The sequence below is a fragment of the Dendropsophus ebraccatus genome, chromosome 1 (genome assembly GCF_027789765.1).
Source record: "Dendropsophus ebraccatus isolate aDenEbr1 chromosome 1, aDenEbr1.pat, whole genome shotgun sequence".
NCBI classification, from domain to species: Eukaryota; Metazoa; Chordata; class Amphibia; order Anura; family Hylidae; genus Dendropsophus; species Dendropsophus ebraccatus.
Window position 1 is genome coordinate 225983376 of NC_091454.1, and position 24678 is coordinate 226008053.

Consider the following 24678-nt stretch of genomic DNA (forward strand, 5'->3'; position numbering starts at 1 on the left):
ATATCATTTATGGGGTGAATTTGGGTCAAAAAATGTGATTCTGCATATTTTGGGGGGTTTCCATGTTTACCTTATTACACTTTACAGTAAAACTGGCATTTTTACTTTGTTCTATATGTCCGTCTGAACACAGTGATATGCATTTTTTCCAGGTTTTCGAACATTTTACTATTTTATTAGTAAAATTGCCGTATTGTGATCTTTTCTAGATCAGACGGTTTGAACGTATTTTTTTTTTTACCGTATTTTGTTGACGCTGTTAACTGTTTGGGAATATTGTTTTATTTTAATAGATTGGACGATTACGCATGCTACAATATATTATATGTTAATTAGCATTATTATTTTTATGTGTTTTATGTATAAAATGGGAAGGGGGGGTTATTTTCACTTTTATTGGGGGAGGGGCTTTGGGGCATTTTTAAAACTTTTATTGATTTTTTTTCTTCTTCACTTTTTAATTCCCCTTAGGGGACTATAACATACACACATTAGATCAGCAACACTGATCACTGCTATGCAATAGCACACCAGGTATCAGTGTTATCTGGAATCTTCTGATAGAGTCTGCCACAGGCAGGCTGTATCAGAAGATCAGACTGCCCATAGGTAAGGAGTATACCTCTGGCTGTCAGGCCATATGATCGGGACCCCCGCAGACACGTTGCTAGGGTCCGATTGGTAAATGACAGGCTATGCTCTTGTCACTTACACTTAAGCGCCATTTAAGGGGTTAATGGCGGGCGTCCACACGATCACTGCGGCCCATCATTAACGGTGGGGGACCAGCTGTTGATTGCAGCCGGTTCCCACCTGCTAGGAAGCGAGCTTAGCTCCTGAGCTCGCTTCATAGCGCGGCCCCCCAGCAGGGCATACATTTATCTGTCCGCGCACAGGTTTTTCTCCCATCCACCTCACAAAATACTCACAACCTTATAGACTTACCTCTTACATAATAATCATGTGCTAACTAGTGTATATACCCCAGCCACCCCCACCTATAGGCATGGCGGGGACATATGATCTGTTGACTATATGAGGCACAGAAATATAACTGTGGTGGCATGGCCAGGAACCCTCATATGGCTGCCTTTTGATATGATGTGCCTCCTTATGTATTTAAAGTAACACTGTCACCCCCTTTTGTGCATTCTGACATCTCTACAGGTGTAAAGGGTAAATTTAGCAGTTTTAACACCTTATTTTATATCATACATCATGGTGCTTGTTCAAGTAAAAAGTCATCTTTTATGAACTGCAGATTGTGTTAAGTGGGCGGGGCCTCGCGACATTAGCGCCACTTAACCCCGTCCACAACACCACATTTGGCCCCGCCCTCTTGGCAGCCATTGGTGGGCCGACCTGGAGGGGCCTAGACCTTTAGGCCAGCCTGTTCCAATGGCTGGTGAGGGAGCCAACAGTGGCATTGTGGGCGGGGCTAAGTGGCGCTAATGCAGCGAGGCCCCGCCCACTTAACATAGTCTGCAGTGGATAAAAGATGACTTTTTACTTGAACAAGCACCATGACACATGAAATAAAATAAGGTATGAAAATGCTAAATTTACCCTTTACACCTGTGTAGAGATGTCAGAATGCACAAAGGGGGGGACAGTGTCACTTTAATGTGTCTTCACGAAGCACAGCAGCTCAGTGGCCACTGCAAAGAGTTATATAAAGAGAGAATAGGATGTAGAGGACTCTCTACCAGTAGTCAGTAGGCTTTAGGCTAGCTTAAGTTGTGTTTTCCGGAACTATAAGCTGCAGACCTCTCCTTCCTTCAAACCGGCTCTTGTAGTGTCCAGACCAAGCCAACTCAAAAACTTTTTTGAAGGCTTCTTTTATTTCTTTGTTCCTCAAACTGTATATAATTGGGTTTATCAGTGGGGTCCCCATTGTGTAAAATAAAGACACTATTTTACTTGTAGACAATGACCGTCCAGTTGGAAGGATATAAATACAGAACAGAGTTGTATAGAACAGAGACACAGTAGTGAGGTGGGAGCTACAGGTAGAGAAGGCTTTGTGTCTTCCAGTGGTGGATGAGATGTTTAAAATGACTCGTAGAATAAAAACGTAGGTTGCCAGTATTATTCCAAATGGTAAAACAAGCAATGGAAAACTGAGGAACATGACTTCCAGCTCAACTACAGAGATATCTGAGCAGGAAAGCTTCAATATGGGCGTAAAGTCACAAAAGAAATGGTCAATCACGTTGGGTCCACAAAAATGTAGAAAACTTATTGTGACTGTATAACTTAATATGATCAAGAAACTTACCAGCCAAGATATGATGACCAGCGTGATACATAATGTACTGTTCATTACACTGTGATAACGCAACGGGTTACATATGGCCAGAAAGCGGTCATAAGACATAACGGCGAGGAGAAGACACTCAGAACATTCAGACACTGAGAAGAAGTAGAACTGTGAAAGGCAACTTGTCAAAGATATTGTGCTCGTCCCATTCAGAACTATCGATAGTGTCTGCGGGGTGATATCTGTACTCAGCAGGAGGTCTGATAAGGAGAGATGTATGAGGAAGAAGTACATAGGAGAATGAAGGTTCTTACTAGAGGACACCAGGACGATGATAAGGAAATTTCCAATCACAGTTGCCAAATAAATCACTAAAATTATAGTAAAGGATAAAGGTTGAAATTTTTGGAAATTCTGGAAACCAAGAAGGATGACATCCGAGATGAAAGTGGCGTTCTTTCCTTTAATTGCCTGCGTAACCAAAAAAACAAACATCTCGACACACAGGAAGGTTTTAAAGAGTTGAATAAAAACTTGCTACAGATGTGTGCAACAGTAATTATGCTTAAAGGGAACCTGACAGCATGGATATGGCGTTTCTAGGAGCATCACATTAAGTGAGGCTGTGTAATCCGGCATCTTCAGTAAAACATCTTTATTTTGGGCTGACAGAGTGGGTTCAAGTTTGGCTCCACCGTCCCCTGCCCACCAGTATTATCATCAGTTTTGAAAATCATCCTCAAGGTGGAAAATTATTTTAACTTTTTAACCTACCAAGTGAACATTGATATAAAGTAAGAGACAGATATAACTGCAGGATGAGTTGTTTTGTGTGAAATTTAAGGCTAGACAAGGTTTGTATTAAAATATATTCTTTATTAGGCTATGTTCACATGTCGTAAGAGACCGACCAGCCGCTCGCTCCACTGTGTGCACTGACATGTTTTTTTATGGCCGCTATTCACTGAACCGCGACCACAGAAAACTGACATGTCAGTTGTTTGCGCCGCCGCTAGGGATCCCGGCCGGAGCGTATACACATAGTATACACTCAAACCGGGATCCCATAAACAGCAATTAAACATTATCCTAATAATCACGCCCGTTGTATGGTTGTAGGGTCAAATTCAAAAAGACACATCAATGCCTCAAAACTGCATCGAACCCCAATGTATTTCAAACATGTTCTTAGTTGTTAAACCACTTTGCAACCTGGCTCCCTCATTTCTTATCTACAGAATTTCCCACACTTATTCTGGGTGACTTTAACATCCATATTGATATTCCGATCTCCTCTCCTGCTTCCCAGCTTCTCTCTCTAACCACCTCCTTTGGCATTTCACAATTAACTCTCCCCCACACGTGTCGGAATTCCCTGGATCTGATCTTCTTCCGACACTGTTCAGTTTTTAACTTCACAAACGATCCTTCTGAATTATCCGACCACAACCTTTTCTCTTTCTCAATCACTTACACCTGCCCCTCTCCTGACACTCCTACCCCATACCTACTGTATACAGAAATCTGCTTGGTATCAACACCCAACAACTCATTGACTCCCTACAATCCTCCCTGATCCTAATCTCATCCCTCACCTGCCCAAACATGGCCGCCAAACACTACCACTACACCCTGAAAACTACCCTAGACTCCCGCTACTCTCAGCACACTCCACCACAGATGTCAGCAGCCCTGGCACAGGCCGAGAATTTGCTTTCTTCGGCAGTACTCTAGCACTGCTGAATGTCTGTGGAGGAAATCTAGAACCTCAGCAGATTTCATTAACTACAAATTCATTCTCAAAACCTACTTTGCCCTTCACCTCACCAAACAAGCTTATTTCGCCTCTCTTCTCTCCTCACTATCAAACAAACCAAAGTGCCTCTATGACACCTTTAACTATCTTCTTAAGCCCATCACTGACCTCTGAGCTGATGACCTGGCCTCATACTTCAAATCGAAAATTCAAATTCCCAGCCCCAAAGTCCCATACACCCTATTACTTCTCCCACTCCCTCATTGCTCTCAGCTTTTGAAGTCACCAAGCTCCTCTCCTCCTCTCGTCCCACTACCTGCCCTAGTGACCCTATTCCCTCACACCTCCTCCAGTCCCTCTCTCCTGCTATCACTACTCACCTCACTAAAATATTCAACCTCTCCCTCTCCTCTGGTATCTTTCCCTCCTCACACTCTGTGATAACCCCACTACCGTAAAAACTTTCTCTAGATTCATCCTGTCCTGCCAAATATCGACCTATTTCTAATCTATTCTTCATCTCCAAACTCCTGGAACGTCTGGTCTATTCTCGCCTAACCCCCTATCTCTCTGATAACTCACTTCTTGACCCTCTACAGTCCGGCTTCCGATCCCTTCACTCAACTGAAACTGCTCTCACCAAGGTGTCAAACGACCTCCTGACGGCCAAATCATAAGGAAACTACTCCTTGCTGATTCTCCTGAATCTCTAAGTTTTATTTGACACTGTGGACCACCAGCTTTTCCTCTCCATGCTCAGCTCTCTTTGCCTAAATGACTCTGTTCTCTCCTGGTTCTCTTCCTACCTCTCTGACCGCTCCTTCAGTGTATTCTTTTCTGGCTCTACTTCCTCTTCCCTACCTCTTACTGTTGGAGTTCTCCAGGGATCGGTCCTGGGTCCCCTCCTCTTCTCCCTTTATACAGCCCCTATCAGACAGACCATCAGCAGGTTTGGTCTTCAATACCATCTTTATGCTGATGACACCCAGTTGTACACTTCTTCCCGTGACATCACCCCTGCATTCCTGAAAAATACAAGGGACTGTCTATCTGCGCTCTCTAATACTATGACCTCTTTATTTCTCAAACTCAACCTTTCTAAAACTGAACTTCTCGTATTCCCTCACTCTAACCAACCCAAACCCGACATCTCACTCTCAGTCTGTGGCACTAGCATAACTCTTGTGCATCATGAGCTCGATGTCTGAGGGTAATGCTAGACTCTGATTTAGGCTATGTTCACACTACGTAAAACTACGGCTGTTGTTGCCGATGGCAACAATGGCCGTAGTTTTTGCGAGGTGGAACAATGCCTCACTTTCAATGGGATACACATCATATACGCTCTGGCCGGGATCCCGTGCGACCCCGCAAATAACTGACATGTCAGTTTTCTGCAGCGGCAATTCAATGAATTGCGGCTGAGGAAACCCTGTCAGTTTACACTATAAAGCGAGCGCCCACTCGCTCCATAGTGTGCAGGGGGAAGCTCCGATGCGGGCATGCGCTGATGCGCCCGCATCAGAGGTCTGCGGCCGGGAAGGTCATCGGGCCAGGGTCATAGAACGACTTTTCTCTTAGGTAGTGTGAACATAGCCTAATCCTTCACTCCCTATATCCAAGCCCTTGCATGTTCCTGTCATCTCAAAAACATCTCTAGAATCTGACCTTTTTTCACCACTGACACAGCTCAGATACTTACTGTCGCCCTGATCCATTCTCATCTAGACTACTGTAACTCCCTTCTAATCAGTCTTCCGTCCTCTAAACTCTCCCCTCTCCAGTCTATTCTGAATGCAGCAGCCAGACACATCTTCCTCTCCAGCTGTTATACTGACGTCTCCACTCTGTGCCAGTCACTGCACTGGTTACCCATTAAATCCAGAATTTACTTCAAACTCCTCACCCTCACCGATAAAGCTCTCCACAAGTCTGCCCTCCATACATCTCCTTCCTCATCTCCACACATCCTACCTATGCTCTACACCAGTGCTTCTCAATTCCAGTCCTCAGGCCTCACCAACAGGTCATGTTTTCAGGATATCCCATACAAAGATCACCTAGGATAATACCTGATGCACTGAGTATAATTATATCACCTGTGAAATACTAAGGAAATCCTCAAAACATGACCTGTTGGTGAGGCCTGAGGACTGGAATTGAGAAGCACTGCTCTACACTCTGCTAATAATCCAACCCTAACATCTTCGATAATCAGAACCTCCCGCTCCCGCCTCCAAGACTTCTCTCGTGCTGCACCAGTTCTCTGGAACGCCCTTCCCAAAGACCTCAGACTATTTCCCAACACTCACAGTTTCAAGCGTGCACTGAAGTCTCATCTCTTCAGGCTTATTACATTCCCTAAACTTGTTCCCCCTTCTGTTGTCCCCTCACTCTATATCTCTGATGGTTCCTGCACTCTATTTGTTTTACTTGCAATCAGACATCGGCGTGTGACTGGCGCATCCTGTTTTTTTCAACTGTGTACAATGGCTGGACCCTGGACCAATAAAGCGCTTGTGCCTGGTGTTGACCCCAGTTGTAGTCTGTACGCTCCAATGAGCAGGTCTCGTATACACTTTGTATTTATATTTAATTTTTATTTATTCTAATTATTTAACTGTGTATTATGTAACCTCTGTAAAAAAAAAAAAAAAAAAAAAAAATATATATATATATATATATATATATATAGCGCTGTGAAATCTGTTGGTGCTATACAAATAAATTATTATTATTATTATTATTATTATTATTATTATTATTATTATTATTATTATTATTATTATTACTAATAATATTATTATTCCACATACCCCACCACCTAGCTGATAACATGGAGGTGCATCGTTTCTGTGGGAGCTGCCAACAACATGACATTGTAAATAAGACAAAATGCTAAATTGGTTTTATAATTTCAAGACATTTAAAAAAAAAAAAAAAAAAAAAAAAGTTATAAAGTCCTTAGGGCAATTCTTTTCCAAGCCTTCCATTCCATTATCAGATAAGATGGCTCTTAGCCAACGCGATGGTGAGCTGTAAGGTCTCATAGGGTCCGGCCACTGCTGCTTCACTACATCGTTTATAAGTAAGGATATGTTGAATATTGGTTCAATACTTGTTAATAAAGAGACATCATATAGGTTTCCTTATAACAGATACATGGAGCCCGACTGGTGACAAATAACCAGGAAATATAAGCATTAAAGGAGCTTATGAATCAACCACATAGGACGGCTGTACTCACCATATAGTGCAAGTGATGGCGGTGATAATTCTAGAACAATCTATGATATCTGCCCTCCCTGTATGTATAATATGCCGTGTGTCTTACAATCTGTGAGGCCTTTCTTATATAACCAAACGGATTTCTCATAGGAAAAAAAGGAAGAATTAATGAAGTGATTTCCTAATGATGAGACCTCGGGGGCCAAAGAGAATAAGAAACATTATATATAAGATAAATACAGTAGTAGTAGTAGTAGTAGTATGGTATAAAATAAAGGAGACTAAATGCTTAAAATTAACTTAAAGGGGTCGGCCACTTTATAGTAAAACAGTTCAGTGTATAGTATTAGTAAGTGTACTCACTGTATATGACAGCCGCTCTTTGTGTAACTCATAGAGCTAACATGACTCCTCCCTCCAGGCTGGGGTGTCCTAGATAGATCTATCTATCTAGTGTGGACCCACTGCTCTTCTCAACTGGTTTGGCTTTGGGCCACATGAGAAAGCAGAGTCTAAGTCCCCTCTAGGTCTTGCAACAGATAAAATGTATATATAAGATAAGAAAAAAGTAAATAAATAAATAAATCAGACCACTGTAGCCTTGCAGCACTGGGGTCCTGGGTTCAAATGCCACTAAGGGCAAAATCTCCGAAGAGTTTGCTTGTTCTCCCTGTTTCCTCCCCCACCCAAAACATACAGATAGGCAAGTTTAGTTGGAGAGCCCTAATGGGGACCGGGACCAAAAGGATAGGAAAAGGGAAAGGATAGGAAAGGGCAGTTTATGTAGTTGAGTTGGGGATAGTACATGTCTGTAGGTGTTTTTGGAAGCTATTACTATTCACTGTGTATCTGAGAAAACAGTGTTTAAAGTGAATGCAGTGTGTGGCTATGTAAATAAAAGGTGTCTACCGTAAAAGTCATTGAGTGAAGCTAACTCATTGGCTTAAAAGTGTTTGGGTGCAGAAAAAGCCATTACACATAGAATCCGGTGTGTGGCTATGTAAATAAAAGGTGTCTGTTCTTGTCACAAAAGCGGTGGACCAAGGTAGGGAACAGGACAAGACAGTGAGCCCTAGCCACTAGAACCCACCTTCTGTCCCTACCTACTTGCCTCAACGGCCCTAAACAGCAGCGGACAACCACAATGGCAGTCCCTACACTGATAAAGTGTAACACAGAACAGGACAGACAAAACAAACACAATAAGCCAGAGTAGACAATCCGGGTCAGCAACGTTGGGCTGCAAAAGTACTAAATCAAGATTCAAAAGAGTAGTCAGTCAAGCAGTAATGTCAGGACAGTCGGCAAAACAGGGAAGTCAGGAAACAAAGCCAAAGGTCAGAAATACACAGACAATAGCAGAGGTAAAAGCTGTAGCAGAGTATAACTGCAGGGAAAAGGAGCTAGCTGATATTTATCTGGGATCAGGGACTGGGTCTGGCAGCTGATTGGATCAGCCCTGATCTTAGCACCCAGCTCAGCTGGACAGGCCTAAAGAAGGATTAGCCCCAGCACTGCCAGAGTATAACAGGCAATGCGGGTGTGGCTGGGAAGATAAGACAGCATTCAGGCAGAAAAACAACCATAGGTTCAGCGCTTCCTCGGTCACCCAGCACAGACCGAGGAGCGCAAAGTCACATTCCTGACACCTCTAGGGCTAAGACATTGCACCTGATGAGGCTTCCGCTTTACAATGTCTAATGCTGTCCTGTGAGAAAGACTCATTTTATGCCACTAATCCACTGGTGTCCAATGATGCCCATGATGCCCACTATTTTAGCAATGTCCACTGCTGTCCTGGGACAAAAATGAGTTTATGCTGCTGATCCACTGATGTGCACTGCTGTCCATGGCGGAAATTGAATGATTGATAGGCTGATTGACATTTAAAAAAAAAAAAAAAAAAAATTTTTCAACTTTTGACACTGTCACAGCAACATGGAGTGAAAAAGTTGCCCTTTTTTAATAGTCACACTATTGTAGCTACTATAGTTTAACTTTTTAAATGAAATTCGTTTATATGTAATTTGTGAATATTTGCAAATTCATGCGAATATTCGCGAACTTCGCGAAACAAATTTCCCAGTGATTCGCTCATCTCTATTCCTGAACCATGATTTTTCACATCGTCACACTTTCTCATTCACTTTATATATTGGCGCGAGTCTATAGAACTGAACAGATACATTTACACTAGCTAGAGAGAGATAGGTAAAGGCAGGGTTAGACAGGGTATAGATGGTTGATCAGGCATCATGGACAGATAGGGGATTGTGTTAGGGTAGTAGTGTAAGCTGTGTAGCTGTCACTTTGTGTGTCAGTACATGCCGCCCACAGCTCCCCTAGGTGAAGTTAACTCTGTAAAACAACTATCAGGTTACTTCAGGTGGCCTGTTCTAAAACCGTGTCTAGCAGTAAAATAAGTTTGATTGAAAATGACACTCATTTCAATGCCAGACGCGGTTTTAGAACAGGCCACCTGATGTCACCTGACAGGGGCTTCACCCAGGATAGCTGTGGACAGTGTGAGGATTACTGGTGTGCAAGGACTCGTTGTATATTAGGGACCAATCAACATTCACAGCTCTCTTGGGTTATATTAATTCTGTTAATAAGGAAATAGTATGTTTAAGCAATAACTCTTATATGAAGACATCTGCCACAGAGGTTGAGGGGGGGGGGGGGCTGCACCTAGGTTTTGGTAATATTGATGAATCTTGTAGTTTCACCCAGGGCCAACTCCCTAATACTGTCGTCTGAGGTGATCATATGGATGCCCCTTGGTGAGGTGCAGTAGAGATCAGTAAACAAGGAGACAAGGTATTATGGTTCAACAGTGAATTTACAATAGGTTACAGTCATTTATATGTAGAGTACCTTCAAAATTCAGAGATGGGTCCCTTAACCCCTTAAGGACACAGTGGATTTTAGCCTTGAGGACCATGCCGATTCTCAGTTTAGAATTTTTTTTCTCCTCTTTTCTAAGAGCCATAGCGGGTTTTTTTTTTTCAACCTACAGGTTTGGAGTCTTAATTTTTGCACCACAATGTCTAGTTTTCATTGGTACCGTATTAATGTAGATGGGACATTTTAACAGCTCTTTCTTTTATTTTTTTCTGATGTATAATGTAAAAAAAAATCTACAATTTTCATTTGTGCATTTACCTTACACTAACTGTACTAACAGGTCTCCCTGTTTGTAAATCATCCCCACAATGCGCGCTGACAGGCAGAGAGCCATGATAAGTCATGGGCAGATAAGTCCCCTCCCTGATGACCAGTTGCTTCCCCTCTCCCGGCCTCATGCGACAGAATAAAACACCTTTCCCCCCCTATGTAAAGCTAATGCTGCAGATGAGGTTGGTATGCTCTGTGAGCTGCACAGTAGATCTTTAGTGTGCAACTGGGAACCATATCAGCCCAACTGTTGTGATTGGTTCCCTTTAAGAGCACTACCTTCTGGTGTTATATATGATAGGAACAGTGAGTTACAGTAGTCTCTCCTGATATCATTTCTTTGAACTCAATGTATCAAATACAATGACACCTAGGGAACCGCTGTTTAAATTCTGACCAGCCCCTTTCATCAGGAAATATTGTTGTCAACCCTATAGGGGCCAGTGCCTGCCTTTTATGTGCTCAAAGACATAGAAATGCCCCAAACAATTGCATTTAGGCTGTCCTATTGCTGAGACCGGTACTCACATTCACCAATCCTGCTGTAGGTTATTGTCTGCTCAGATTGCTGACATCATATTCCACATGATTATCGTCCAATAGAGAGAAAATGCCATCTCTGCATATCATCTGACTCCTTTTTAAGTGTAACAACTGGGGCATTAATACTATATGTGGGCACTGCTGGGGCATAATTACTTTATGGAGGGACAGTAGGGGACATTATTACTATATGAAGGCACAGCAGGGGGACATTATTACTATATGGAGGCACAGCAGGGGACATTATTATTATATGGGGGAACAGCAGGAGGCATTATTACTATATGAAGGGTACAGCTGGAGGCATTGTTACTATATGTGGGCACAGCAGGGTACATTATTAGTATATCGAGGAACAGCAGGAGACATAAAAACTGTATAGAGGTACAGCAGGGGACATTATTACTATATGTGGGCACAGCAGGAGACATTATTACTATATGGAGGGCACAGCAGTGGGCATTATTACTATGAGGCACAGCAGGGACATTATTACATGGAGGCACAGCAGGGGACATAATTACTCTGTGGGGGCACAGCAGGGGGCATTATTACTATATGGGAGCACAGAAGGGGACATTATTACTATATGGAGGCACAGCAAGAGGCATTAATATTATATGTGGCACAGCAGGTGAGATTATTTTTATTTGGGGGCACAGCAGGGGACATTATTACTATATGGAGGGCACAGCAGAAGACATTATTACTATATGGGGGCACAGCAGGGGGTATTATTACTATATAGAGTCACAGCAGGAGACATTATTGCTATATGGCGCACAACAGGGGGCATTGTTACTATATGGAGGAGCAGAGCATGAGGCTTTATTACTATATGGGGGCATATCAGGGGATTGTACTTTGGGGGGGTAACCCACATACCTACCGACTTTACTGTGCAGGGTACCAAATGCAGAATTATTACAGTTTGGGCTCCTATAGGGGAGGAGAAGGGAGGAAGTTGCTAGAAAAATGCGGAGCCTGAGATGTTGGTCTGGAAGGTTCTAAAGAGATGGATTGTAGCTGAGAAGCAATTGTCATTGTGGTCTGAGCCGAATGGAGAATAAAAAGGAAAGAACAAAAAAGACATCACCCATGAGTCACTGAAATAAGTTTTTTGTGTTTTCGAGAATGTTATTTGTTTGACGTACCTTGAGGTAAAAATTGTTTCTAAGGGGTGCCCCGAGTTGAAAAAGGTTGGGTAACACTGTCTTAGCACATTATGATTCCTCCTCCTACAGATCTCTGTCACTTTTTGTCTGCTTTTCTCCATCTTATCCCCACAGACCCCCTAACATACATTGTCTCTCCACCCATTCTCCTCACAGATCCCTACGAATTTGTGTCTTCCCTATTCCTCTTATCCCAAAATAACATCTGCCACATTCTGTTACGTTGTCCTCTCCCCTCACAGGACTATTGCCACCTTGTAGTTCTCCTTACTGTCTTCATTTTCCCCAACATAGTTCGCTCCCATCCATCTCACATCTGGAAAGGGAAAGGAGAGGTGGTCAATTTGCTATGTGAGGCACATAAATACACCTTGGTGATGTTTTCATGCTCTTAAACTACCATGTGGTTTTATTTTGAGGGGATAACTTCTTAGTGCATTCACCGCCCCATCGAGAAAGACAGCCGGTCAGTGACCACTGCAGTGATTTATATAAAGGGAGAAGGGAAAGATGAGGACTTTCCATAAGATACAAAAGCTTATAGGTGAGCTTAAGTTGTGTTTTCTGGAACTATCTATGTTGTAAATACAGTAAGTCATCTGTAGAGCTCTTCTTTCTTACAACCGGCTCTTGTAGTGTCCAGGCCAAGCCACCTCAATACTTTTTTGAAGGCTTTTTTTATGTCTATATTCCTCAAACTGTATATAATTGGGTTTATCAGTGGGGTCCCCATTGTGTAAAATAAAGATACTATTTCACTTGTAGACAATGACCGTCCAGTTGGAAGTATGTAAATCCCGAACAGAGTTATATAGAACAGAGACACAGTAGTGAGGTGGGAGCTACAGGTAGAGAAGGCTTTGTGTCTTCCAGTGGCGGATGAGATTTTTAAAATGACTCGAAGAATAAAAACATAAGACATCAGAATTATTCCAAATGGTAAAACAAGCACCGGAAAACTAAGCAACATGACTTCCAGCTCAACTACAGAGACATCTGAGCAGGAAAGCTTCAATATGGGCGTAAAGTCACAAAAGAAATGGTCAATCACGTTGGGTCCACAAAAATGTAGAAAACTTATTGTGACTGTATAACTCAATATGATCAAGGAACTTACCAGCCAAGATATGATGACCAGCGTGATACATAACGTACTGTTCATTACACTGTGATAACGCAACGGGTTACATATGGCTAGAAAGCGGTCATAGGACATAATAGTGAGGAGAAGACACTCGGAACATTTAGACACTGAGAAGAAGTAGAACTGTGAAAGGCAACTTGTCAAAGATATTGTGCTCGTCCCATTCAGAACTATCGATAGTGTCTGCGGGGAGATATCTGTACTCAGCAGGAGGTCTGATAAGGAGAGATGTATGAGAAAGAAGTACATAGGAGAATGAAGGTTCTTACTAGCGGACACCAGGACGATGATCAGGAAATTTCCAATGACAGTTGCCAAATAAATCACCAAAAATATAGTAAAGCATAAAGGTTTAAAATTTTGGAAATACTGGAAACCGAGAAGGATGACATCCGAGATAAAGGTGGCGTTCTTTCCTTCCATTGCCTGCATAACCAAAAACAAACATCTCAACACACCGGAGGAGGTGAATAAAAACTTACTGTAATATAGATGTGTCTGCCCCTAACTATGCTTAAAGGGAACCTGACAGCACGGATATGGCGTTTCTAGGAGCATCACATTTAGTAACGCTGTGTAATCCGGCATCTTCAGTAAAACATCTTTTTTTGGGGCTGACAGGGTGACAGAGGCAGGTCTGGAACAATGTCAGAACTGCCCTGCTGTCCGGCCGCAGACGTGTCTTCTAGTAATCCCCGCCTCCAGCAGAATGATTGACAGGTGACGCCTCTTCGGCTGGGCTGCTATCATTCAGCTATTCTGCAGGAGGCTGCAATGGCTGGAAAGTAGGGCAAGCACAGACAGTGTCACAGATCCGCCTTTATTACACAGACCGAAATCAAGATCATTCCTACCTAAGACACCTGGTCACACAACATTGCTAAAGTTACCTACATGGCATCTGTAAACTGGCAGCAGGGATATATGAGTATCTTTATTGTCAGTTTTTCTTTAAATTTTGATAAGAACATCTATGTGCGAGACCGTGGGTTGCCTGTAGGTGTGCCTGTCCACAGTCATGGACTCAGCACTTGTGAAGTCCGGACCGTACAAGGGCAGGTCCTACTTTCTTTGTGGCCCTGGGCAAATGTACCGAACATGTACCATTCAGTTGGGTGCAAACTATTCCTACACATTTGAGGATTAAGATTAAAGGGTAACTATCAGCAGGTTAGAGGACTCTAACCTGCTGCTATGTCCCTATTGCACAGGAGACCCAAAGAATGAAGGTATATCTTTTACCTTAATCCTCGGCGCCGTTACTGTGCAGTTAGTCGTAAGCTCCACAGTCCGGTAAGATCTTTAGAAAGAGCACTGCCCGCTCCCGTAGCGCTGATCCTGCCCACACGCTCCATTGATTATAAATAGAAATGGGTGGCCGGCCAGGGGCGGATCGGTGCTATGGGGGAGGGCTGTGCTCTTAGTGGCATCTCCTGTTGGACATATCAGCAGGTTAGATTTGTCTAACCTGCTGATAGTTTCCCTTTAAACCCTCTGATTCTGCATAAGCACTATTGGAACAGACAACATTTCAACAAACTTCTAATAAATAAATGGATTTACAATATGTAGGAATCCCATGGAGGGGAGGTGTTTGCCACGACTGTGCCCAAAATGAGGTGGGTTGGATTATATCTGTAATTGATAAACAACATTATTGTACATGGATAGGACTTTGGGACATTGGGATTTTGAGGACTTTGTAACTTACCTTAATGGGGCCCTTTTTTAAAGCGAATGTACTATCAGGTACATAGCAATGTTTTTTACCTTAGCTGCTCGGTGCAGGGATCCTGTTGGCATGGTCCTTTTTTAAAACCGCAGCCCAGTTCCCACAGTCAGTGCCCTGTCTCCTCTGTAACTGGGCTCCATTAGAATGAATCAAGCCTAGTCACAGAGGGGAGGGGATATGGTCACACTGCTTCATGGTGGCCTGGTCCACAGGAAAAGACCGGCGGGATCTGGGAGCAAGTTCAAAAACAGGACTGTACCATCAGGATCCCTGCACCAGCTCCGAGGGCAACTAAGCCAAAAAAAAAAAAATAGCAATGTACCTGACCAGTTCATTTGCTTTAAAGAAGAACTCCGGAAAAATTTTTCATTAAAGTATTGTATACCCCCCAAAAGTTATACAAATTACCAATATACACTTATTACAGGAAATGCTTATAAAGTGCTTTTTTCCCCTGCACTTACTGCTGCATCAAGGCTTCACTTCCTGGATAACATGGTCACTGGGATACTAAGGGACACAGGGCACTGGTGGGACACTGAGCATCACTCTGCCATCATCCTCTCCAGCAGCCACAGCCCTCACAGCTCTGGGAGTCAGGTTGTGACATCACCATGTTATCCAGGATGTGACATCACCATGTTATCCAGGAAGTGACATCACCATGTTATCCAGGAAGTAACATCACCATGTTATCCAGGAAGTGAAGCCTTGATGCAGTAGTAAGTGCAGGGAAAAAAGCACTTCAGAAGCATTTCCCATAATAAGTGTATATTGGTGATTTGTATAGCTTTTGGGGGGGGGCAATACAATACTTTAATAACAATTTTTGCCGGACTTCTCCTTTAAGCATTTTAGTGAACATGTAAATTCACCAGGAAAAGGTAGAGGATTACCAAGACTGATTACCCATAGGTGTGTGGCTCATCCCCATTAAAGTGGAAATTAGCTCTAGCCTGTGGACCTGAGTGATGTTGTTTATTGAAAACTACAAACTCTTCTAATCTCACACAACTACGTTCAACAATGTTTGTTGTTTGTTTGTTTGTTTTTTTATTATTGTTTTTAATTCTTCCCATGCAGTTGTCTGTAGCTGCTATGCAAAGGCCCTCCATTATAGACGCACCACCGGCAGCAGGGCTCCACTATGGCTTCAAGTTTGGCTTCAGCGTCCCCCTCCCCACAAGTATTAGCATCATCCTCAGGACAGATAAATACTTGACAAATGACTGCAGGATGAGACTGTACAATGTTCATTTGTTGTGTGAAATCCAAGGCTAGGCAAGATTTATATTAAAACATATTCTTTATTAGGGTTAAATACAAAAAACATATCAATGGATCAAAAGTGCCTGGATTCCCCACGTATTTCAAACATCTTCTTATTCGTTGAATAACCATACACCCCACAACCAGTCTGCTAACATGAAGATGCATTGTCTCTATGGGAGCTGCCAACAACATGACATCGTAAATAAGACCAAATGCAAAATTGCTGTCATAATTTCAAGGCATTGATTAATAAATTAAATGGTTATGAAGCTCTTTGGGATTAAGGGAATTCTTTTCCAAGCTTTTCATTCCATTACCAGATGAGCCAACTCTTGGCCAGCACGATGGTGAACCGTAACGTCTCATAGGGTCGTTTGGAAGACAGGATATGTTGAATGTTTTTTCCATACTTATAATAAAGAGACATCATATAGGTTTCCCGATACCAGATACACGGAGCCCGACTGGTGACAACCAGAAAATATAAGCATTAAAGCAGCTTATAGATCAATTACATAGGACGGCTGTACTCACCTGGTAGTGGAATCAATGGTAGAGATTCTTGAAAAAAAATTCTATCTGCCCTCCCTGCATGTACAATGTGCCGTGTGTCTTACAATCTGTGAGGCCTTTTTTATATAACAAAATGGATTTCTCATAGGAAAAAAAAGGGAGAATTAATGAAGTGATTTCCTGGTGATGAGGCCTCGGGGGTCAAAGAGAATAAGAAACATAATATATCAGATACATACAGTATTATGGTATAAAATAAAGAAGACCAAATGCTTAAAATAAAGTGAGAAATATCTATCTATCTATCTCCTATCTATCTATCTATCTATCTATCTATCTATCTATCTATCTCCTATCTATCTATCTATCTATCTATCTATCTATCTATCTGTGATATCTAATGATGACAAAAGCCCTGAGATTTAATTTGGAAGGACCTAAAACCGGGGAATTGTGTACCACAGACAGCCAGTGAGGACCCGCTGCACTACACGGCCGCTTTGGCTTTCCTTGTTTGCTTGTTCTCCCTGTGTTTGCTAGGGTTTCCTCCCACACCCAAATCCTACAGATAGGCAAGTTTGGATTGTGAGTGCTAATGGGGACCAGGACCAAAATTAACAAACTATATAAAGTGCTGCGGAATCAGTTGGTGCTATACAGATAAAGCATTACGTGTGTTCATCATACTCTTTTTTTTTATTTAGAAAAAGTTTTTATTTGGCTATACACAAATCCATAAAAAAGCAGAATTCATAGTATATATCACAGTAACTTTACTTTCACGACCCCCCTAAACTAAATTCCTTATTCAATTCCCCCGAATTAACTCCAACTAGGGGCCTCATAAGGGGTCTTGCATCTCAATTACAAAAAAAAAAAAAAAACACTCATATCAAGCTAGTATTTTAACTCATTAACCCCACCCCAGCCCTACCCACCAACCCTCCCTTTCGAGCCGTGGAGGGAAAGAAAAAAAATCCTACTCTACTCTTACAATGAGAGGTTTTTTTTAATGTTTACATTTCCTCCTCTCTAGGTCTCAGGGTAAACTCATGGTCCGATTTATAGATATACTCATCCAGATACAATATCCAGTTCAAGCTTATACAATTGCATCCCCATTTATCCTATATTATTAGTAGTAAATAGAGAGGAGTGAACCAAATCTCCTGAGGCAAGATTTGTTATAGAGATGAGTGAATCTACCCAAGAAGATTCCCAGGACGGGATCCATCTTTTCCCAGCACCTGGGAAGGAGCAGCGCGGGGCGGATCGTACATCAAAGCGCCGCAGCCCGATGAGCTGACTACAGATACGGACGAAGCGCTTCGCTTCGTCCTTACTGTAGATTCGCTAATCTCTCAACAAAGGTTGAAATGGGTCGCACCTAGGTGTTGGTGATATTAATCGATCTTGCAGTTTCCCCCAGGGCCAACTACCTACTACTGTTGTCTGAGATGATCATAGGGACGCCCTGGGTGAGGTGCAGTAGAAATCAGCCAACCAGGAGACAAGGTATTTTGGTTCAACAGTGAATTTACTTCAGGTATAATGGGTTACATTCTTTTATATGTGGAGTAACTTCAAAATGGCCGCCCTCCAGATATGGGTCACTTAATCAGGACACAGTGGATTTTTCTGTTATGATATAAAGATTTCATTGGTACCATATTCGTGTAGATTGGAGGTTTTGATCACTCTTTAGTATTTGTTTTTATATATAATGTAACAAAAATCAGCAATTGTGACACTTTTTTGCTTTTTTCATTTACACCGTTTACAGTACAGTAACAGTACGAAGGGGTACTGGGAACCATATCTGCATAATTGTGCTGACTGGTGCCCTTTTAGAGCACTACTCTCTGGTGTTATATATGATAGGACCAATGAGTTTATCTGGACACCCTTTCTTTGAACTCAATGTATCAAATACAATGCACACCTAGAGAATCCCTTTTTATATCCTAACAAGTCTCTTCTACATGACATATGCAATGTCATCAGGAAGTATTGCTATCAACCCTGTGGGGGACAGTGTCTGCCTTTTATGTGACCAAACACATAAAAACTCCCCAAAGAATTGCCCTTAGGCTGTCCTATCGCTGAGACAAGTACTCACATTCACCAATCCTGCTGTATGTTATTGTCTTCTCAGATTGCTGACACCATATCCCACATGATTATCGTCCAATAGAGAGAAAATGCCATCTCTCCATCTCTCCCATCCACCTCACATCTGGGAAAGGAAAGGAGAGATGTTCTGTTTGCTGTATGGGACACACAAATACACCTTGGTGATGTTTTCATGCCATTGAACTACTATGTGGTTGCATTTTGAGGGGATAACTTCTTAGTGCATTCACCGCCCCATCGAGAAGCACAGCCAGTCAGAGACCACTGCAGTGATTTATATAAAGGGTGAAGGGAAAGATGAGGAGTTTCCATCAGATACAAAAGCTTATAGGCTAGTTTAAGTTGTGTTTTCTGGAACTATCCCTGCTGTGAATATGATAAGTCATCTGTAGACCTCTTCTTCCTTATAATCGGCTCTTGTAGTGTCCAGACCAAGCCACCTCAATAACTTTTTTGAAGGCTTCTTTTATGTCTTTATTCCTCAAACTGTATATAATTGGGTTTATCAGTGGGGTCCCCATTGTGTAAAATAAAGATAATATTTGACTTGTAGTCAATGACCATTCAGTGGGAAGGATATAAATACAGAACAGAGTTGTATAGAACAGAGACACAGTAGTGAGGTGGGAGCTACAGGTGGAGAAGGCTTTGTGTCTTCCAGTGGTGGAGGAGATTTTTAAAATGACTCGCAGAATAAAAACATAGGAAGTCAGAATTATTCCGAAAGCAATAACAAGCAACGGGAAACCCAGCAACATGACTTCCAGCTGAGCTACAAAGACATCTGAGCAGGAAAGCTTCAATATGGGCGTAAAGTCACAAAAGAAATGGTCAATCATGTTGGGTCCACAAAAATGTAGGAAACTTATTGTGACTGTATAACTCAATATGATCAAGGAACTTACCAGCCAAGATATAATGACCAGTGTGATACATAATGTACTGTTCATTACACTGTGATAACGCAATGGGTTACATATGGCCAGAAAGCGGTCATAGGACATAACGGTGAGGAGAAGACACTCGGAACATTCCGATGCAGAGAAAAAGTAAAATTGTACAAGGCAACTTGTAAAAGATATTGTGCTTGTCCCATTCAGAACTATCGATAGTGTCTGCGGGGAGATATCTGTACTCAGCAGGAGGTCTGATAAGGAGAGATGTATGAGGAAGAAGTACATAGGAGAATGAAGGTTCTTACTAGCGGACACCAGGGCGATGATCAGGAAATTTCCAATCACAGTTGCCAAATAAATCACCAATAATATAGTAAAGTATAAAAGTTTAAAATTTTGGAAATTATGGAAACCGAGAAGGATGACATCCGAGATGAAGGTGGCGTTCTTTCCTTCCATTGCCTGGGTAACCAAAAACAAACATTTCAACACACAAGAAGGTTTTAAAAAAGTTCATTTAATACAAATGTGTGCACCCCTAAGATTGCTAAAAAATTTTGAGTGGCTTCTGTAGCAGTCATTAAAAAAGAAAACACATATTCTTTAACATGGACACCTCTACATGATAAATGGCAGACACGTGGGGAGGGATTTATGAAGATTGGTGTACGCCGGTCTTTGCCGGCTGAATTCACTAAGAGGCACACGGCGTACCAAGTCTTCTTGCAGCAGAGTCCCTCAATCCACTGACTGGTGACCAGCGCCTTAGCAGATGGTATCACACACACTGGACAGTGGGATGAGATACAGAGCCTTAGCATATCGTATTACACACAGTGGGATTAGATCCGGCGCCTTAGCAGATGGTATCACACACAGAGGGATTAGATACAGAGCCCCAACATACAGTATCCCACACAGTGGGATTAGATACAGGGCTGCATAACAGTAATGTGAAGGGGAGTGGGGGAGCACAGCACTCTTCCCTCTATGACTCTGATGCCTAAATCATCTTCACTGGAGCACATAGCAGGAAGACAGCATTGCTCTCCTGCTTACTACAGGACTGAGAATAGCACCAGCACTGAAAGGGTGTCAGACTGAACGGAGGAGGAGGGAGGGGGGGGGGGGGCGGGTGCACAGGTGTACAGATACAACAGCACATAAAAAGGAAAAGTGCCCAAATCTGGGGGAGGGGCAAAACAGTCAATGAGATACTGGAGAGGAGAGGTGCCTGGGCTGCGGAGGGGGTTGCCGTCCAGTGCAGGATGAGAGGAAGCAAGGGAGGGGCAGGGGGGAGCAGAGCACATCGTAGGCAGAGCGCGCCCCCCACACACCTCTCCAATGCCTGTCACCTGTGCCTTGCTGACAATCCGTACCAAGTTGCTGCTGAGGAAGAGTACGGAGCTCCAGGAGGACGGGACAGGATTGCACAAGTAACACAGAGGCAAACACACAGCTAAGGGGACATTCAGCTACATGTATTTTAAAAAATAATTATTTAATCTAAATAATGGCCTAAACTAACTAAAAGGAAACTGTAAAGATATGTTATAGCTGTGCTGTAAGAAACATGTAACCCTGTCTATGGGGACAGTAGGGGGTCCTACCATGTCGGTGGGCTCAGGGACATTACTGCATCTATCCTACCCCAATGACTCCCCTACTGATGTATACTGCTGCGGACTCCCTGCTCCTGTGGGTACAGTACTGTAGTATATGGAACAGTATATGCAGAGCCACTTACCCACAATTCTCTATCTGGGACCCGCACAGTGGCGGTGTCACCTGCTGCAATGTGTATGAAGGGTGAGCTGGATCTGTATTGTGGCTCGGCCCATTACATAGATGCAGCCTATGGACCTGAGCGAAGACATCAAACTATTCTCCTGATCTCACACAGATACGTCCAGATATGTTTTATTTTATTGTCTTTTATTCATCTGATGAATCTAAAATGAGAAAAGAAGCAACTTACAGATTTGTAAATTACTTCTATTAAAAAATCTCCAGTCTTTGAGTACTTTTCAGCTGCTTTATGTCCTGAAGAAAGTGGTATATATTTTTTCCAGTCTGACACGGTGCTCTCTGCTGCCACCTCTGTCCATATCAGGAACTGTCCAGAGCAGCAGTAAATCCCCATAGAAAACCTCTCCTGCTCTGGACAGTTCCTGACATGGACAGAGGTGGCAGCAGAGAGCACTGTGTCAGACTAGAGAGAATACACCACTTCCTGCAGGACATATGGCAGCTGAAAAGTACTGGAAGACTGAAGATTTTTATATTGAAGTAAATTACAAATCTATATAACTTAAACATATTCTTTATTAGAGTCAAATTCAAAAGACACAGCAATGCCTCAAAAGTGCCTGGAACCCCAACGTATTTCACACATGTTCTTATTCATACCATAAATGCATCACATCAGAATAGGACGTTGTAAGCTGACACAAAATACAAGATTACACTTATCATTTCAGAGTCTTCCAGAAATTGATGAAAATAAATAAATAAATAAAAATATTTAGAAACTCTTTAGGATTAGGGGAATTCTTTTCCAAGCTTTCCATTCACAACCAGATGAGGTGGCTCTTGTCCGACATGATACTGACCTGTAACCTCTCGTAGGGTGCGGCCACCGCTGCATTACTACATCAGATGGAAGAAAGAAATGTTGGATGGTAGAAGAGGAATTTCATGGAGGATTCCTTACACCAGATACAAGACACAACCAGAAAATACAAAACATTAAAGAAGCTTAAGAGGAAAGCAGATAGGACGGCTGTACTCACCGTATAGTGCAAGTGATGGCGGTGATAATTCTAGAACAATCTATGATATCTGCCCTCCCTGTATGTACAATGTGCCGGGTGGTGTACATGCTGTTAGGCCTTTCTTATATAACACAGCGGATTTCTCGGAGGGAAAAGAGGGAGAATTTAATGAAGTGATGTATACAAGATAATGAGACTCTGGGGGTCAAAGAGAACAAGAGAAATTGTATATTAGATAAATATTATGATGTCTAAGAAAGTAAATAGCATGCCCAAAATATACTGACAGCTATAATCTATTCTATCTAAAAAAAAAAACTGGTGTGTTTATTCCATAAGTGTTAAAACAAAACACAGCATATGGCAAGACGCGACGTTTCGATGAACTCCATCATCATTTTCTATCTATCTATCTATCTATCTATCTATCTATCTATCATCTATCTATCTATCTATCTATCTATCTATCTATCTCCTATCTATCTATCTATCTATCTATCTATCTATCTATCTATCTATCTCCTATCTATCTATCTATCTATCTATCTATCTATCTATCTATCTATCTATCATCTATCTATCTATCTATCTATCTATCTATCTATCTATCTATCTATCATCTATCTCCTATCTATCTATCTATCTATCTATCTCCTATCTATCTATCTCCTATATATTATCTATCTATCTATCTATCTATCTATCTATCTATCTATCTATCTATCTCCTATTTATTTATCTATCTATCTATCTCCTATCTATCTATCTATCTATCTATCTATCTATCTTTCTTTCTATCTACCTCCTATTTATCTATCTATTTATCTGTCTATCTGTGGTGGAGCTAGATGGTATATAATGTAGCTCAGGTGTTTGCCTGTGTCAGCTTAGCCGATGGTGTTAGTGTTGTGACGTTGCTTGTCCAGCACACAGGTGAGATGTTGGTACCTGTTTGTTTGTTTGTTTGTGTGGCTGGTTGTATTCCCCGAATGGTTGGTGACCTGCCAGCTTCTAGTGGGTCCCTTGGGCTCTTGTCACGGTAGTCCTGACCCACCTGGACTGTCGGTACCTAGACCCAAAGAAATGGGAAAAATAACCCAAGGTGTATGGTGCTGTGTGTATAGGTGCTGCTGCGTATAGAAGAGTTCCAGTAGTATAAAAAAATAAAAGATTTACTGTCAGACTTTTCCAATGTAACAATATACATGTTCAGTGCTTGACCTTTTGTACTTGAGGAAATGCTTTAGAAGAAGTAACAGAGGTAGTTGTAGCGGTGCTTGTAAGGTAGAGTGGAGTAGAGGAGAGGAGTTGGCCAGAGAAGCCCCAACCCAGTATAGCAATGTACTCTGCCAGAACCTGAAGCTTTCTTTGTAATGAAGACTTACTTGTGTATAGTCTTTGGTCTGACCACCTTCTGCCCCCTGGTATCGTCAAACCCGTCAAAGTAGGGTAGTACAAGCCCAAGCTGTGGTTATCTGGTTGTAGCAAGGTGTCCGAGGGGTCCCAGTTACCTGCACTGCGTAATAGGTTATGTAGACCCTCTTTACAGCAACTTTGTCTTTTGGCTAGTTCCTGCCCTGTTCTGTTCTGATGTGTTCCCGGCATGGGTCAGGGTATTCCTTGGTGACCTTTCCCTCTAAGGTGCTTAGCACTGCTTACTGAGCGTAGTGGTAGTAGCAAAATAAGTTCACACACTTCAGTGACTAGACTCAATTAACTTGAGCACTTCCTCCCACACAGAGCTAACTAACTCCTTCTTCAGGGGTGTGTGTGTGTGTGTGTGTGTGGAGAGTAGGGATAGGTAGAGAGAGAAAGCACCTCCTATTGGTCAGCAATGAACACATGGTACAACAGAAACATTAACTTATAACTTCCTCAGCTGTGCATATAAGAACATAGACTTAAAAGAAAAACTGAAACCTAGTGGCGAAACTCTAGAATACCTCACCACCACTTAACATGAAGAGAGAACTTTGTGACAGGTGTATAGGACAATAACAGTCGGACAATTAGGGGGACATGTATGAAAAGGCGCAAATGCCTTTTTTAGACGTAGAACGGCCCAATCGGCGAAA

General features: G+C 42.2%; 3 protein-coding genes across 3 annotated transcripts; all 3 read right to left on the bottom strand.

Annotated features, from left to right (window-relative positions):
• Positions 1–1732: 1732 nt before the first annotated feature.
• On the bottom strand, positions 1733–2755 carry LOC138785603 (olfactory receptor 5P56-like). Its single transcript, XM_069961709.1, has one exon. The coding sequence runs from the start codon at positions 2753–2755 to the stop codon at positions 1733–1735; it is 1023 nt and encodes a 340-aa protein (XP_069817810.1).
• A 9979-nt stretch (positions 2756–12734) lies between these two features.
• LOC138785608 (olfactory receptor 1500-like) lies at positions 12735–13706 on the bottom strand. The gene has a single exon (XM_069961724.1). The coding sequence runs from the start codon at positions 13704–13706 to the stop codon at positions 12735–12737; it is 972 nt and encodes a 323-aa protein (XP_069817825.1).
• A 5631-nt stretch (positions 13707–19337) lies between these two features.
• LOC138785611 (olfactory receptor 11L1-like) lies at positions 19338–20288 on the bottom strand. The gene has a single exon (XM_069961738.1). The coding sequence runs from the start codon at positions 20286–20288 to the stop codon at positions 19338–19340; it is 951 nt and encodes a 316-aa protein (XP_069817839.1).
• Positions 20289–24678: the final 4390 nt, after the last annotated feature.